Raw genomic sequence first — 19,132 nt, forward strand, 5'->3', positions numbered from 1 at the left:
TATGCTTCCGCTTCACCCAAACACTTTAGCAAAACTCCTTCAGGAGTTTTCTTAAACAATTCGTTTCCCATTAGGAAGTTTGATAAGGCTTGATACTTTATCTTTCTATTCGTGTCTGTCGAAGGATCTTTTAAATATTTCACAATTGGACTCCTCCAATCCGTATCTGCTAAAGAGTCTATATTTAAAACTTCAAACTCCTCTTTGTTAGCAAAACCTAATTGCGAGTTCTCTAGATCACTTGGGGAGAGCTTGGTGGCCATTGCTTTGCCTCTTACTTCGATCAGTTCTTCTAGTTTTTCTTTTGATACCCTGTATCCTGAGGCTAACTATTCCAAGTCATTCGCTTCTTGATTATTCAACCTTGAGACGTGATTTAAGTCCACGTACTCGAATTTTTTAAGCAGCCTATTTGCTATGACAAAATACATGATCAAATTTTCTTTGATACATTTGTATTCTTTCGTCAGTTGCTTAATCACTAGTTCGGAGTCTCCTTTAATTTCGACTCTATTTGCCCCCAATTCTAACAAAGCTTCAAGTCCAGCGATCAGTGCTTCGTATTCAGCTTCGTTGTTGGAGCATAAGGGACCTTCAATCTTGTACTTGAGCTTTGTTGGAATTCCATCAGAAGAAATTATTAGTATTCCAACGTCGGTTCCTTCTTTATGGGTTGAACCATCGAAGTATAACTTCCAAGGCTTCAATTCTACATATTGTTGAGGGTTCTCAACTACTGCATGGTCAACAATGAAATTTGATACGATCTGACCTTTCATTTCTTTAAGGGGTTGGAATATCAAAGAGTACTCGGTAAGGGCCAAAGCCCACTTGCCAATTCGACTATGCAATATTGGTTTTGATAGCATATGTTTAATAACATCACAATGAGACGAAACATAAACATCAACTGGCTTTATATAATACTTGAGTTTGATACAAGAGAAATATAAACAAAGGCAGAGTTTTTCTATTGCGCTATACCTAGTCTCTGCATCATTGAGTACTCTACTTAAGTAATAGATGGCTCTTTCGATGCCATTGTCGTCCTCTTGAGCCAACATGCTACCTATTGTATTATCTGAAGCTGAAATATATAGGCGCATATGCGTCTTCCCATTTGGGGGAGATAATATAGGTGGATGCATCAAGTATTGCTTGATTTTCTCAAAAGCTTCTTGATGTTCAGCACGCCATTCAAACCTTCCTTACTTGAGTCGAAGTAAGGGAGAAAAAGCTTGCGTGCGTCCACTCAAGTTAGAGATGAATCTTCTCAAGAAGTTTATCTTTCCCAGTAAAGACTGTAGTTCTTTCTTCGTGGATGGAGGCTTTGTTTCCATAATAGCCTTTGTTTTATTTTGGTTAATTTCTATTCCCTTTTTGTGGACTACGAAGCCTAGGAAATCTCCAGCCTGCACAAAGAAAGCACATTTAAGGGGATTCATCTTTAAGCCATGTTTTCTCATTCTCTCGAATGATTGGCTCAGATGGTCAAGATGACTGTTATCTGAAACAGACTTTACAACAATGTCATCTATATGTATACTTGCATGAAAGTTTCTATAAAATCATGGAATATAGAATTCATTGCCCTTTGATAAGTTGCCCCAGCATTTTTCAGACCAAAAGGAATTACAACCCATTCGTAGGTGCCTATTGCCCCTGGGCAACGGAAAACTGTTTTGGACACATCTTCTTCTGCAATGAAGATCTGGTTATACCCAGAATATCCATCCAACATACTTAGATACTCGAAGCCTGCGGCTGAATCTACTAGCATTTCTGCTACAGGCATAAGATATTCATCCTTAGGCGTTGCTGCATTCAGATCACGAAAGTCTATGCATACTGTTAATGAACCGTTCTTTTTAATAACCGGCACAATATTAGCAATCCATTCAACATACCTTGTAGTTCTGATGAAATTGCATCGTAGAAGTCTTTTGATCTCTGCTTTGATCTTTGAATGAATCTCCGGTGCGAACCTCCTAGGAGTTTGCTTGATAGGCTTTTTTCCTTCCTTTATGGGCAGCTTTAATTCGACCAAATCTCGCCCTAAACCAGGCATCTCATCATAATCCCATGCAAAGCAATCTTTGTTTTCTTTTAATAACGCGATGACTCTTGATTTCAACATTGGCTCTAATTTTGCACTGACGTATGTTACCCTCTTCTGATCTCCGTCTCCAAGATTTACTTCTTCGAGTGGATCTTGGGCTAACATTTTTATATTTTCTGCCATTGGGTCTTTCTCGAATCCCAATGGTTCTTCATCATAGATTGCGTCCAGCCTTTGACTCAACTCTTCACCTGAGATCTTTTCGGCTTGAACTGTATCCTCAAGGAATTGAGGGATCGAATGTGTCCCAGAATTCGTTGTTTCTTCCTTACTTGGAATTGCATCAACAATCATATGTGATAATTCGGCTTCGAGAGCCGTCTTTCTTTTGTTCTCGGTTATGTAAGCCGAAATCTTTTCGAAGAAGGATGATTCAAACATCATCAACTTCGTCATCCCAGCCTGTTGGCCGTATCGTTGGCAAATTGTCTATTGGTGCGGTATCTTTCGGACCGTCCATTATTTCTCTATTCCATTGGAATCCATTTGGGTGTAAAGACAAATAGTATAAAGCATTCTTGTTCGGAGTGTATATATCTTCAGCAGCATGGCAAGGTCCTATGTTCGCCAAGTTCCTGTCGAAACTAGTCTTATTGACTTGATTAACTTCAGCCATGTAGTAACTCTGATCTCCTTCAATGTTTTCTACTATGCCATCTTCCCTCCAAATGGTTAATCTTTGATGCATTGTCGAAGGCACTGCAGCAACTCCATGGATCCATTCTCTTCCTAGCAAAAGATTGTAATTCGCCTTTGCTGGTATCACCATGAACATCGTTGGCCTTGTGACCGAACCCACAGTTAGATTTACTTGAATGACTCCTAAAGTTTGTCCTATCTTGCCTTCGTAGTTAGACAAAACCATGTTATGTGGCCTTATATCAGTATCGAACATAACAATTCTCTTCAACATGTATTGGGGCATTAGGTTCACCGCTGCCCCCCCGTCTACTAGGACTTTGTTAATGCCAACATTCTCAATCTTGGCCCTTATGTAGAGTGGTTTTAGATGGTTTCTCATACCTTCATCAGGCCTCTCGAAAAAGGCATTATGTTCTTCGACTGCCACGTTGTTTAGCACATAATAACACACAGGTCTGTGTCGTGCCATCTCTTCCGCATCAGCTTCCTCACAATCTTCAGCTTCTGTTTCTTGATTGAACTCATGAGGGAGCACCGACACAACATTGCAATTAAGATTTATGGATGACACTCCGTCTGAGTCGAAATCATTTGTCATCCTATCGTTTTCTTTCCAAGGGCTGGAATGCATCTTTTCTTCTTCTTTCTCATTTTCAGAATCGAACAACTTGCGTTCCACTAGAGGTTTATTTTTCCTTGCCCCCTGCGTTGGGATTTGGTTGCTACTAGACTCTCCAATCTCCCTTGGTTTGTATTCCCTTTGGGCCTTCTTCATCCTCTGGTGCCTTCTCCATTGGGATCTAGACATAGGATTTTTGCCTTTGTAATTTTCCAACTTGTACATCTCTCGATTTGAGGTCTGAAATTGCTTCCTATATGCCATTGCAGTTCTTCCCCCTTGGTCCCAACTTCGCCATTTGTTGGTTCTCGCACCAGCTTGCATCCATCTATCCCTGGGTATGTCTGCAGGGACTTTGAATGTGACCCTTCGAGCTCTAGGGTGTGGGCTGTCAGGCCTCTTCGATGGGGTCCAGTTATCGAACACGTACATGTTGGGATGAAGTCCCTGAGTTTCTCGACCCATGTAGAAATATACCCTTTCAAATGATCGTGCTAGTAGTTCGTCATAGACTGCTCCACATCTGGGGCACAATGCAACCTCAGTGTTTTCTTTGTGGCATCTGACCAAGAATCCTACTAAGCTTTCTTCAGTTCTTGGGTATACCTTTAGCAATAGGTTTCCTCCTCTCCAGGGTTGCTCCATTCTTTCTCGTAGGGCCCTCTCAAAATTAGCTTGAACCCTTCGATTTAGCATAATTGAACACCTTGGGCACATCAACATTTTTCCACCATTTTTCTCATGACAATTCCAAAGATAATCTTTCATACTCTCCCCTCTTGGTGGGATTTCGATGTTTCCTTTCTCCCTTATCAACCATTTTTCTAGTTCTTCTATTTTAGATAAAGGCCGCCTAACATTGACCATGTTAACAACTGTCGGAGGAGCTTCAGAAATCTGTATCTGCTGAAGTTTCGCCCTGAGGTCTTCAGTGGCCTCGCTAGTTTTTCCTTTCAGATCTTCAGTCATCTCTGCATCAAGGGATTCTTCAACATCAGTGTTGAAGACTGTATTATCAATTAGGCTTTCAGTAGCCTGCTTTCCAGTTGAAATTATCTCCGATTCAGCAACATCAATTTCAGATACTTCTACCATGTTGACTTCAAGTGGTTCACACAGGTTAGTGTCAGCAACATTCAAAGGGTCTGTGTCAACCTTCATATGATTCTTGGCTTTATCAGCGGATTTCAGACGTCCATCCTTGATAGCATTCTGAATTAGATCCCTGAAAAGAAAACATTGTGAGGTTTTATGGCCTAAAAAACCGTGATATTTGCAAAAGCCTCGCTTCTTCCGTTGTTCTAACGGAGGAATTTTGGAGTTCGGAGGCACTATCATCTGGCCATCTTTCACTAACAAGTCAAATATTTCATCACATTTAGTGACGTCAAATGTATAAGTTTTCTTAGGAAATCTATCATTTTTATCGTTTTCTACTGGATTTTCTTAGGAAATCTTCTTTTAATTCAGCTAGATCTATTTCGACCTCTTCCACGCTGTATGAATCTTCGAAAGATTCGCCGTCAATGTCTTCAGCCTCGACATATGCTACCCTCTCCTTCTTGTAACTTTTATTTGCCCTAGCCTTTTCTGTTTTTAGTCGTTCAACTTGTCGAACCCTGTCTGCCAATTGGGCCATATCCCTTAAGTATTGGGTATCTAGTTTCTTTCTGATTGAATAATCTAGACCGCCTGCAGCCATTTCGACTAATTCATGTTCTGGGACAACCGTGAAGCATCTTGATTTCATCAAATGGAACTTGTTTAAGTAATCATCTATAGGCTCTGTGAACTTCCTCTTGATGCTAGCCAATTCTTTCAGACTTATCTTAGTTTGACCCATATAGAATTGTTCATGGAATAATCTCTCCAAGTGTGCCCATGCGTCTATGGAATTTGGGGGTAATGTAGTGAACCAAACAAAAGCATTTTTTGTTAGCGAACTAGGGAAGTATTTAATTCCTAAATCCTTGTTCCCTGCTAGATCCCCTGCTTCCGTCAAATATCTGGCTATGTGTTCCACCGTTGATTCACTAGTGTCCCCTGAAAACTTCGTAAATTTGGGTACATTGGTACCTCTTGGTAATTCTGTTTGCATAATGTATTCGGGTATGGGGGACGTATAGTTTGGACGTCGAAGTCCAGTATTAAGGCCATTGTTAGCCATTATTCTTTCTATCATGGCAGTAAGATTGTTTTCGGTTGCCAAGTTGTCTCTCCTAACCCTATGCACAACTTCGTCAGGATGTTCGTCTCTTCCCACTACAACTACTCTAGGCTGTTGCTGGGGATTTTCTTGTCGACCAACGTTAGTCGTCTGATTTTGAGTTTCTAAATCTACCACTTGGTTTCGTTCGACTGGTGTTGGCCTAGGTGGCGGTACTGCGGTTCGAACTTGTTCTAGAACTGCGTCCCCTTCTTGATAGGTTGATTGGTTGTTTCTTCGCCTATTTTGTGGGACTCCTAAGAAATCCGCCATTCGCCCTATTTGTGACGATATTTTTTGATATGTTTCCACATTGTCTTGGTTAGTCCTGGCAATGTTTGTTACTAATGGATTAAAAATCGATCCCAGTTCTTTAGCAAGGACCCCTAACATATCATGATTACTTGCATCCATCTCTTGTCGAAATTCCGCTTGACTACTAGTGGTTAAAGGAGGTATTTGGGCAGAGAAACCAGTGTTTTGTGCGCTTCGACCTATCGAACCGACATTAGGCGAAAACGCTGTTGGGTTAGTTGTAGTGTATGTAGGACCTATTCCTCGTAATCCTGCCATGTATGAATATGACATTCCATATGGGTTGTTGGGTCTCCAACCTTCGAAAGTGGTTGATGGTCCTAGGGTAAATAATTGACTTGCAACGTTTGTCGAGAAAAGTGGTATCTCGTTTGCGCCTGTGAGTGGAGGCACGGTAGTCGAACTCGAGATTGGAACAGTCCCTGTTGTCCCTGAAGTATTCTCGGGTATAGCCTGGGAATGGAACTACTTATGGGTCCAGACCCTGTCGAAACCGGTATATCTTGCACCTCTTGAGTAGAAGTCGAAACATGCGTAGAATTTGCCGCTACTGTTCCTGACCCCTGTGGGGGATCTTGATCTCCCCCTCCACTGTCCGCATTGACCATTTTCTTGTTGTACCTTCGTTTAGGAATCGGTTGTGCACTGTTGGTTAATTTACCGTTCCTAAGGTTCATACAAGGTCTTGATATTTTCTAGACAAAACAAAACAATCAATTAATAACAATCTGTTTGACACGGTCCCACCGGGTGTGCCAATTTGTTTACGGTGATTTCCGATAAACAACCGCTAGTCCTCCAAACTATAAAATATACTTTGGTTACTCGCAGGATCGACGAGATTGATCCTAGGACATAGTCAAACAATTGTCTTTCGATATGATTTGATTCATGTTTGTTTGTTCTGACTTCAAGAAAACTTGTTTGTGACGTGATCGTATGAATATTCACTTAAAAACAACACTTGTTATACATGTTAATATGACTTTCGACAAAGAAAACATAAACAAAAGCGTGTAAATTGCAGGAATGTAAAGTGCAGAAATATAACGTGCAAGAATGTAAAATGCAGAAAAGTAAAGTGCTTCGAAATGAAAGTTAAACGAAAAAGATAAAGGAATTGAAAAGATACTTGAATAAAGAAAGATACAAATGTATTTAAAATGATGTTGGTGTCATACGTACATTTCTCAACGAACTCGTTCTCTAAACACTTGATACTTGAGTGATTTGTGAGTGATTTGTACAAAATGAACACACGGAATCCTAACATTAAGACCCTTATTTATACTAATTTCGACCCTAACGGTCCTACACTAATCTGATGTCACGTTGCCCACAAGAATCCCTGGGATGCCATCTGTCCTTGTGCGGTTACACAGACTACTTCGAAATTCAAATCCTCCCGCCTGAATCCTCTTTCGACGCGTGGCAACGTGATCAGAACCGAGAATGCCACGAAAACACGCTAAGCCTCAGTACCTTACGTATTTCGCAAAACGTTTAAGTCTTTAAAGATAACTCACTTCGAATTAGCTCCGATTATAACCATCTTCACTCTAACTCAAACAACATTCTCGAAACATGGCCATCAGTAGCCATTTTTAATAAGAAATGGTCATCAGTAACCATCTTTCTTCGAATCATAATCCTTCAAAGAATATTTCCTCCAAACGAAATCTCCGGCCAACAGCTCCGTGGTTGTAGTTTGTCTCATCTTCCACATCAGAAAATAAAGGTAGTGTTGTGAAAGAGTTGTTAAGCTGCAGTCACAAGTTCCGGTGTGCAGTTTGGGTTATAGAAAATTGATGGAAGAATTATTTTTTGAATTATGGAAAGTTCTGGTCAAAGATGCATTGATAAAATCAAGATTACACAAGGTGCAAGATTATGCCGGTGGTTGAATAGCTTCCTGTCGACAAGGAAGTTACACCATAAGTTTTCAACCTGGTTTTCGGCAAGTGAAAATTCTTGGAGTTGTTCAACTTCAAGTGAAATTTATTCTTCATGATAAAGTATATGATTGTCGGTGATGACAATGTGAAAGTCTTGAAGTGATTTATCTTCAAGTGAAATATATTTTTTAGGAGAGAGTATTGTCAGTGAAGACAATGTGAAACTTCTTGGAGTGGTGAAGCTTCAAGTGACTATACTCTTTATGGTAGAGTATGATTGTCAGTGAAGACAATGAAAGTTTACGTATAATTTTTAATAAAGGTGGAGATTGTTGGGTTTGGTTGAAAATATATATGTTGAAGAAGTCCCGCATTACTTAGTTTTGTGAAGGAAGAGGGAGTCCAAAGCTATATATATAAGTTTGTATTTGCCTTTCTTTTTCTCTTTTGCTCTTGTATTAGAGTGTTGTGAGATGTAGTTAAATATTTGTGATTGAGGGTGTGAGTATACTAGGGACCAGGGTTATTTGAGAGTATATTATATGTTGTAACAATTTTCACATAATGTTATTCTCTAATTGTCATTAGACAACGACCGTGGTTATTTTTCGAATTTAAAATTTCCACATTAATATTTTGTATTGTTATTGTGTTTTTATTTTTTATCTATATTTGTTATTTTCCCAACACATTACACATAAAAATGAAGTTACGTTACCTACGATTTTGGACGAAAACAAAGTTAATGGTGTAGAAAAAGTATACTAATAGTGTGTTAAAACACAAATTTTCAAGAAAATGGTAAGGCTTTTGAGAATGTTTGAAAGAGAGTATTGAATATGATTTGCAAATAAAATAATTATATCTCTACCTTCATTTTTTTTCCTTTTTTTTTTTCTTTTGATATCTTAATAATTGAAGGTCCGGTACAAAATTTACTTGAAGGTTGGTGCCGTTTCTTCTATGTTTTCAAATTAAAATATATAATCTGACAGGCTGCTAAATTCTGTTCAAATCCATAAGTTCAAGAAAAACAAAAACTTCAACACACACACATTTATATAATATAATTTAAGAGACGTGCATCCTTCTAAAATATGGATTAACGAATGCACCTCTAACTAACCAATCATCATCTTGTTTTCTACATTATATTCCAAGCCTTGTATGATAATTAATCATCTCAATTCTCAACAACTTCAAAGTATATGGAGCAACAGCATTTCTTTGTGGCTCCTGTCTCCTTAAAAGTTGTTGACTTCACTAGCTGTCTAATGTACACACTCTTATATATACTAGTTTCTATTACTTTACGTGGCATAACAAAAAGAGTGCTAGTGCTTCATAATTGACCAAACATTTTTCTTGAGTGTAGTAGCTGGTGTAATAATTAGGTTTAATTAGATGTCACTAAATTCTGTGAAGCAAGCAGCAACCACTTCAACTTTAAAAAATTTCTTAGGGTTGCCAACTGCAAGTTAGTAGGAATGCTTGGATTTTATATTATTAATGTTATTTGAGTTTAAATATTAATTATGAATTTTAACTTAAAATTTAAGAGTGACATGTAGAAAACAAGTAAAATTATAATATATTATTATAAGTTAAATAAATTTTTAGTCCCTATAAATATGCGACCCTGTATTTTTAGTTCTTATAAAATTTTCTTTCAATGAATGGTCTTTCTAAAATTTTTATGCATATTTTCTAAAATTTTAAAAATTGTTTAATTATCTTTTAACTTTTAAATGTTTAAATAATTTTTTTATATATATTTAGAATACTGTAAAATATTTATTTATAAAATTTTATAATTTTTAAAACAAGAATTAAATATGATTTTTTTAAATTTTAAAAATAATGATAAAATTAATGAAAATCTCAACTTAAAAATTAAATTTTGAGTTATTTTTTTCCAGAAACTTTTTAAAACATTATGAATATGTTTGCAAAATAATCATTCTAAAATACACATTAGTTTGACAGCAGAGATTGAAATTACATGCATAAAAATTTTAAAAAAATCATTTATCGAAGAAAAATTTTATAGAGACTAAAAATTTAGGATTGCATATTTATATAGGGATTAAAAACTTATTTAAACGTATTATGTTGTGAAAAAGATAAACATAGTGAAAGATCTAAAGAATAAGAAAAAGCCATGAGTTGTAGTTTATTCCATTAGTATCAGTAAACTGACTCAACAATAGTGACTTTTTCGTATAAGCAATAAATAAATTGCAAATTAATGTAGTGAATTACACCAAGCTATAAATTTTAGAACACGTAGTACTCAGGATGATTCATCTAGCATTAAAAGTTAGGCAACAAAGAATCAAAGTACTGTATAATATGTTATGGTCTAATAACATGTAGTGAGTGAACTACCTATCAAGTATTCATACAGGGCTGTCTTTGAGGGCGTGTAAAGCGGGCTACCGTACAGGGCCTCAAATTTTTTATGATTAAACTGTAACTAAAAAGGGCCTCATAAATATTAGCCACTACTAAAATGAGGTTAATTAGGGGCCTCTAATTATTTTGTCATGGTTAAACCATAACTAACCTACACAGGGCCTCCAAAATATTAAGACGACCTATGTAAGCAGTAGTGCTTTTATAGTAAAAATTAATAATATTTTTACCTAACTATTGACGGTGCACAGCGGAATAAATTGAATAAAGATGAACGATAGGAAGATGAAAGAAGAGAGAAAAAAAAATATAACTAACGTTTACTCAATCGAAAAAACAATTATAAGAATGATTCTACTATATTCTCACGCTGTTAACAATTACAAAGTAAATGATATATATATATATATATATATATATATATATATATATATATATATATATATATATATATATATATATATATATATATATATATATATATATATATATATATATATATATATATATATAAACTCATATTAGGCCAAATTAACTGAGTCAAAATTCAGCTTGTGATTCGTCTCAATAGGCGTGATTGCAATCTTGCAATTTGTCAACTCATATCTCTTCAAAAGCTCAAGTTCATACTTCAGCTAATGCAGAATGATATCCTTCTCAGGTACAAAATCTACATTCCTAAAAAGTATACCAACTTTCCTAAGTCAGTCATCTCAAATTCATTCATCAACACCTTTTTGAACTTGACTATCTCATCAGAACTGCTCCCTGTCAACAATATGTCATCAACATAAAGACACACCAGAATCATATTGCCTCCAGAAGTATACTAAACTCAAACACCATATTCCATCATCACCATTTCTAAAACCCATGCTTCTTAAAAAACCAATTAATCTTCAAGTTCCAAGCTCTGGACGCTTGCTTCAGTCCATAAAAAGCTTTATGCAACTTCTACACCATCCCTTCCAGATTATTTTTAACAAATCTAGGAGGTTGTGACACATAAACTTATTCTTGTAAAGGACCGTTCAAAAATTCAGGTTAAACGTCCAGATGTATCATAAACCAATTCTTATTCGCGTCTATATTGATCACCAACCTGATTGTTTCATGTCTAGCTACAGGTGCAAACACCTCAAAATAATCTAGCCAAGGATTTTGAAGAAAATCTCTAGCTACTAACCTCGTTTTGTGTTTCCCAATTGATCCATCTGGTTTCAACTTTAGCTTGAAAACCCATCTGACGTTATTGGCTTTCTTCTCTTTTGGAAGCTCAATCAACTACTAAGTCTTGTTTCTTTCTATAGCCTCAAGGTCTTCTTTCATGTCATTCAGCCAGACTTTCTTCTTGAATGCTTCTTATGTTCTCACAGATTCAGATTCTACTAACATGGCACATTGAATGACTTCGTCTTCAAAGTCTATTTCAGTACCGCGTAACATGTCAAACTATATCAACCTTCTAGGTATCTGTCTCATTCTTTATGGTCTCTGAACTTGTTCTAAATATTCTACAGAACCTGGAACAGTGTTAGCTTCCAGACCTCCTCCAGAAACACCTCCTTCAGAATTACTACCTTTATAAGAATGACTACTTCCAGAAGTTTGATCCCCAGATTTTTGACCACCAAAGTCTGCATCACTTCTAGAGTTTGCATCAGAGTCACCTTCAGAGTCGCCTTCAAACTCTGGTTCTCCTTCAGAATCCAACTCATCTTTTGATTTTGACTCATCTTCTGAAATAACTTTCAAACTTCCTTCAAAAGTACATCTAACACCAGAGGCAGAATTAGACGTGTTCCAATCTCAAGTTTCTGAATCTTTCGCTATGACATCTCTTCTGATTTCCACCTTCTTAGAGATCGAACAATAAATTTTATAAGCTCGTGTATTGTTGTACACCACCAGTAACATTACTTGACTTCTATCATCCAACTTCTTTCTTTTAGCATCTGAAATATGTTTATAACATATATAACCAAATACCCTAAGATGAATCACGCTTTGCTTATCTCTGTTATACATCTCAAAAGGAACAACTTCCTTCAGCTTCTTAGATAGACACCTGTTGAGCACATATGTTGCAGTGGAAACAACTTCTCCCCACAAAGAATAGGGTAGCTTCTTCTCCTTCAGCATGCTCCTCGTTATATCAAGCAAAGTACGATTTCTTTTTTCAGAAAGACCATTGTGCTATGGAGTATATGGAGCGGTCACTTCATGCTCAACCCCATTTTTTTCAAAGAACTGTCTGAACTTTGTAGAGTTATACTCTCATCCACCATCAGTTCTGAGCATCTTCAGCTTCTGACAACTTTTTCTCTCTGCTTTCACCTTGAATTTCTGAAACTCCCTAAACACCTCATGCTTAAACTTGATGAGTGCTATCTATGTCATTCTTGTGAACTCATCCACAAATTACACAAAATACTTGTTTTCTCCAATTGATGGTTCCGGGAATGGCCCACACACATCAAAATGCACAACTCCTAAAACATGCTTTGCTCTTTGAACCACTTTTTATACAAATGGAAATCTATATTGCTTACCTTTCATGCATACCTCACATGACTTCTTAGGCTTCACAATCTTTGGAATTCCATGTACCATCTTCTTAGAACTCGTATGCCCCAGGCTTCTGAAGTTCATATGCCCCAATCTCTTATGCCACATCTCACTATCACCTTCAACGCTTTCTACACTAAGGCATTTACTTTTAATTGTCTCCACATTCACCTTGAATGTTGTGTTGCTTTCCTGCTCAGATTGCATAATCAGCTTCTGATTGGAATCATACAACTTCAAGAGATTCTCCTTCATAGTAATTAAGAAACCTTTCTCAATTAGTTGACCTAAACTCATTAAATTTCTCTTCATCCCAAGAACATACCAAACATCTTTGATCAGAACAATTTTATCATTCTTCACTTTGATTCTAGCATTTCTTATTCCTTTGGCATTAAGGAACTTATCATTATCACATCTAATCTTTGTCTTCTTTCTGAAGTCAAAGTCTATCAACCATTGTTTCAGGTTATGTGATTTGAGCAGCTAGTATCCATATACCATCATTTTGACAATTCACTATTATCATAGTCAAAAGCCATCAATATCAGAGGTTCATCATCAGACTCTCTGGATATATTTGCTTCTTCTAACTTCTTTCCTTTATTTGACCAACACTCAGAAGCATATTGATCAAAATTCTTACACCAGTAGCATTGAATTTTCTTCTTGTTAGGCTTCTCCCTTCCCTTCTGATGTTTCTTCTCATCAGAGTTGGACGCTTCTGACTTTTGAGAACCACCATATCTCTTCTTGGCTTCTAACCAAGAAGGCTACTAACTCTTCCTACCAGAAGACGCCTTCTGAGCCTGCTCTACCTCTCTCTCAGAGGTTCTCTTAGTTAGACATAACTCTTGCGCTTCTAGACTGCTTTGTAGCTCTTCAATTCTCATGGTGCTCAGATCCTTAAAATGTTCAATAGCTACAACAATGTAATCAAACTAAGGAGTAAGTGGTCTCAGTACCTTCTCAATTATCACTTATTCTAAGAGCGTTTCTCCACAAGCTTTCATCTATTTAGTGATCAGAATCACTCAGGAGATGTACTCTGGTACCTTTTCATTGTTCTTCATGTTGAGATTCTCATACTGCTTACGTAAACATTTCAACTTCTTCATTGATGCATCACTTCCATAGCTCTGCAACGGTGTGTCCTACGTAGCCTTCGCCGTCGTCGAATCAGAGATCTTCTTAAACACATTTGCATCCACGCACAGATGGATGTTGGACAATGCTTTCTGATCCCTCTTCTTCGTTTCTCGTTGCGCGTTTCTTTGAACTTCCGTTGCATCCACAGCAACCGGCGTGTAACCATCGTAGACTAGATCAAGAAAATCTTAAGTGCCAAACAACACACGCATCTGAATCATCCACTGATTACAATTCTATCCATTAACACCAGATGGTTTGTATTCAAACCACTGTTTCCACCGTTCATCTTTAATATTGTGCAAGAAAACACTCAGATCTCACTGAACACTTGTGTTTCCCAATCCCTCGAAATCAAGAAATGTGATTCCACTATGATTTCGATCGTGGATTCAACGTGAATTCAAGAACAACGAAATCAATCACACACGTCTTATGAACACTAGTGTTTCCCTTCCCCTGGATCCGAATCGGGGCTTTAGATATTAATTGTTGATGCATAGTGGAGTAAGATGAACAAAATAAAGAGAGAGAAAGTGTAACTAACTTTTGCTAAATCGAAAAACGGTTACAAGAATGATTCTACTATATTCTCACGCTGCTAATAATTACAAAGTAAATGCAGTATATATACAAATCCATATTGGGCTAAACTAACTGAAGCCTAAACACACAAGGTCCAATGATACTAAATGTACAATTACACTTCAACAGATACCTCTTTATTTAAAGGGTGAAGTTTCTTGTTCAGTAATCAGTCTCCAACTAACTAACTAAAGCAAGCAAAATAATGCTAAGCAAAATTCTGTCAAAACACTGCTTCGACATTTCGACTTCTTAAAATTTCAACACACAACATAAGTTTGACATAAAGAATTACTTTCTCAACAAACATAACTGCCATTATTGTAAGGGAAATTCTCATTGCACCCATATACATACTCACAGACCTGCGGTGAAAACCCTAATATATCCCTATACTTCGGATATGCATATCCGAAGACACATTTTTTAAAAAGGGTGACTTCGCATATGCAAATCCGAAGTAACCCTGTTTTTTTTAAAAGGTGTCTTCGGATATGCATATCCGAAATATTTTGGGGTTTTTCACAAAACGTAAACAGCCACCCCCACTGTTTGCATTCTCTTCAAATACAAAATTTTCACTTCAAACCCATTTGTACCAAGTTCCATTCAAAGCATTTCTACTCTATAACTTTTATTCTAGCATTCATAAAGGCTTAAAGTTCCATTCAAGTTCTAATCAAAGCTTCAAAAATTTGTAAGTTTCCACAACTTTCCACTTTATGCTTAATGTTATTAAGGCTATTAGAAATTAGGATAATGTTGTAGGTTGAAGTTATTGTACATCAAGGATAGTGTTTAGATGGAAAAAATTGGATTTTGGATGAGTTAGGGCAAGAAATGGAAGTCTGTCAAAAATGGTTGTTCTCAAGTAAGTTCGAAAGTGCATATCAAAAATCACCTCTGACTAGTTTCGGATACGCACTTCTAAAATATGCTCTGAGTTATTTTTTTCCTTTCAAATCTGTTTCATACTCTTATTAGTGGCATTTTTTCAGGAAAATGGATGACAACCAAGCACCGACCGATCGACTTAGACAGGGGAGACAGACACTGACAACCTCAGCTTTGCGTGAGAGAGCTGCACAGCAAGGAGTGACTCGAGGATGGGGTCGAGTCTGAGTCCAAGTCCAAATAGATGAGGCGCCTGCAAGATCCTCATCTGCACCGAGGAGTCAGGTGTCTCGGGCATCTTCCTCTCGTAAGGTTAGTTGGGAGGAGGAGGAGGATGTGGTACCTGAGGAGGAGGAGGTACCTGAGGTTCACCCTGAGCACGAAGAGGATGCTCAGGATGATGCTCAAGACGCACAGGAAGGCGGGTACCCAGGAGGGCCTTCAGACACATTTGTCTTGATATACTATCATGACCATGCCGCTCGACATATTTGGGACGGTGAGGTTATTTTTTATTGCACATTTTAATTTAAACGGTTTACTTATAAATAGTTGAATTTAAATGGTTTATCTAGGATCCAACAACAACTAACATTCTAGTTTTTTTTTGTTCTGACATGAACGGTTGCCAATAAAATCAGTGAACCATTCACGGAAAATATTTGATCTATTTAAACCACAGGCTGAGTGAGGCCATATCGTGTATACCTCAATCGTACTGCTCACAATGACATCAACTGGATGCCCTTCAGTGATTACGGTGATGTTGTCCCATTAGACCGCATCGCATTATGTTTCGGATGGTTGGCATGTGGGGCCAACACCATGGTCAGATATCTGCCAGAGCGGTGCATGAGACAGTTTGGACGTGTGCAGATGATATCAAAATCTTCATTTGAGGATGCTCCCGATGCCATCACCCGCCGAGATCTCACAGCTATCTTTCAGGATTGGGCGCATTATTTGGTGTTAGAGGAGTATCGGCGTACACGGGCCACCAGGAGCTGGCACTATGTAGATGGATACCTGACATGGTTTTATCAGCTGTCACATCCTATCATGATACTCGATGCTCTTGGGCATCCACCTAGGCCAGCGCACCAGGAGCTCTTGGACAACCAGTAGGCCGAGGATGACCATGCCACTAATCTCATGCCGATATGCCAACGGATACAGCTGATTGGGCAGTAGGCATTGGACATAGGGTTCATTGAGGAGGACGGTCCAGAGGCGGTTGCCATAGTGTAGAGGATTGTCAGTGAGGCGTTTGGTACGACAGCGTATAGGCAGTAGAGGAGGTCGCAGGGAGTTCACGTTAGGCATACTCAGTAGTAGTAGTAGTAGCCTATGTTTTATTTATGACTTTTTTCGGTGTTGTAATATTTCGACATTTTGCACTTATCCGAACAACTTTCTATATTATGATATCGATATTTTATTCTAGTCTACGTATTTTTTTTCTGTTACATTTTGTCGGACAATAGGAGGTATTAATTTTAGTTGCTACGATCCTCTGATTGTAACAATGTAGTTTTTTTGTTTTTAAAAAATGAAAGACTCAAAGCACATTTCGGATATGCATATCCGAAATTGGTTTATGGTATTTTCAGATATGCATATCCAAAATATTTAAAAATGTGAAAAGAGTGCCTTCGAATATGCACATTCGAAATATTAAGGTGTCTTCTAATATACGTATTTAAAGGATATTTTAGGGATTCCAGAAGTATTTTTCACCCCTATATAAATGCAATGAGAAATTAAATTGACAAATACACATCCCCTCAAATAATAAAATATCATCTAAAAGAGTATATAAAACCGTACATCTCTGTATTAACTTGTCTGTCCTTTAAACAGGTGGATAGCACCATTTCTTTTGTAATGAGTTGGATTATGCACTCTCTCTAATACAATTTGTTTATATTGCAAAAATATAATGTTTTTAAGTAACTAACACAATACTACTATTTTCTGGTACAACTTAGAAGTAAAATATATATATATATATATATATTAATATCATGGTAAAACCACAAAACAGTACTTAATCAATGATCAATGACTATCAGTAATCGTGCATTAAAAATATATACGGGATGATATTACCATCATCACCATTTAAGCAAGACCGTTTGCCTTAAAATTGTTACAAACAAATGCAACCACAACGCGGCTAGCAACTGTAATAATCAACGAGTTCATCCAACGATTCCGGTTGAGGATCAGTATTCTCGATCATCCACAACATATGCTCAAACAAGACAACCTCGCATGCCACATTAACGGTATCATCATCATCATCATCATCTACCTCGACCGAGCCACGAGACCTGTCCACAAGCTCCTGAAACAGCGGATGTCCAACAACATCGGAGTTAACAAGGTACCTACGCCTCGTTTTTCCAACAAACACGGGACGAAGGCCTTGTTCTGATAACACACATGACTCGTCGTCATTCACAACCGCTCTGATGTCAGAGCGGTTGTGCTTGTTGTTGTAATAGGCGAAGGTGTTCCATTTCTTCAGCACTGACTTGATTTTTGTTAGTTTTGCAACTTTTGTCATGTTTGGATTGTGAAGAGAAAAAGAAAGGATAATGGTTGTGCTTGTGTGTGTGAGAAGGTGAAGGGAAGGTTCGGTTTTGGGTGGTATAAAAGGATGGGAGAAGGTTAAAATGGTAATAAGCATCTAATTAAGAAAAAGAAAGTGGCCAAAACGATAGTTGAGTTTTTTTTGGCGTTTGGACTTTGGTGGGTATGAATTTTGAACCGTTCTTTGCTTTGTCAACTTCTATTATTTTCTCTCTGTTATTATTAGGTGTCTTTCGAGCTCTTTTGGAAGTTTTTTTATTAAGTTAATAAATTAATCATATTTATTTTGTAGTTAATGTTTAAGTGAGTTGCATTTCGATACATTACAAAAACATCTGACTTCAAAGTTTAAACTATTAGAAATATACTTATAAATTATAATTCATACTTAATTGACTATTGAATCGGTCGTGTAATTAAATTGATGGGAATCGAAATGAATTGATCAAGACCGATACGGTTAAATCAGTTGAATTGTGAATCGAAGGGATTATCGGTTAAAATTGACTATTGAATTGGTCATGTAATCAAGCTGGTGAAAATCAGTATGAAACAATTAAAATTGGATAATCGATGAAATATAATATTTCTACAAACGGGAGGGATTAGTGTTTGTTCTTTTTTCTACATAAAAATCAAAACAACATTGTTTTATAATTACTTTAGTAATAAAAAAACAAAACATCAAAAATATAAAATTATTTTTAAAAAATTAAAAAAAATTAAAAAAATAAAATTCTTGTCAATTAGATATTTATTTCTATTTAATGGGATAATTTTATTAAACTCTAAGAAGGAACAATTTATGAAGAAGAAGAAAAAAACTAACCATACTAGTAAGACGCGAGCTTTCAAGATAAGGCATAAGGTTGCTTGAATCCGGTAACAACACTACTACAAAATATATTTTTGGTAATAAAATATAATTACGGTTGTTTTGTCAATCAAAGTAATATCTCATTTTTAACGCGACAATTTTTTTTTATTTTATTGAAACACTTTTCATCACGGTTCTTAATTTCAACCGTGGTCGTAGATTAAGAGTTACAAACTGCATCAATATTTTTTCATTTTTTCATAAAAAAAAGTGCATGTCCCTTAACATGTATTGTTAAATAAAAATTGAAAAA

At 36.8% G+C, this 19,132-nt stretch overlaps 1 protein-coding gene across 1 annotated transcript; it reads right to left on the bottom strand.

Moving 5' to 3' along the window:
* Nucleotides 1–17,391: 17,391 nt before the first annotated feature.
* On the bottom strand, nucleotides 17,392–18,021 carry LOC131641358 (auxin-responsive protein SAUR78-like). The gene has a single exon (XM_058911663.1). It carries the CDS (start codon nucleotides 17,974–17,976, stop codon nucleotides 17,584–17,586), a length of 393 nt encoding a protein of 130 aa, XP_058767646.1. The 5' UTR covers nucleotides 17,977–18,021; the 3' UTR covers nucleotides 17,392–17,583.
* Nucleotides 18,022–19,132: the final 1,111 nt, after the last annotated feature.

Source organism: Vicia villosa, unplaced genomic scaffold, assembly GCF_029867415.1.
Source record: "Vicia villosa cultivar HV-30 ecotype Madison, WI unplaced genomic scaffold, Vvil1.0 ctg.003689F_1_1, whole genome shotgun sequence".
Taxonomy (NCBI): Eukaryota; Viridiplantae; Streptophyta; class Magnoliopsida; order Fabales; family Fabaceae; genus Vicia; species Vicia villosa.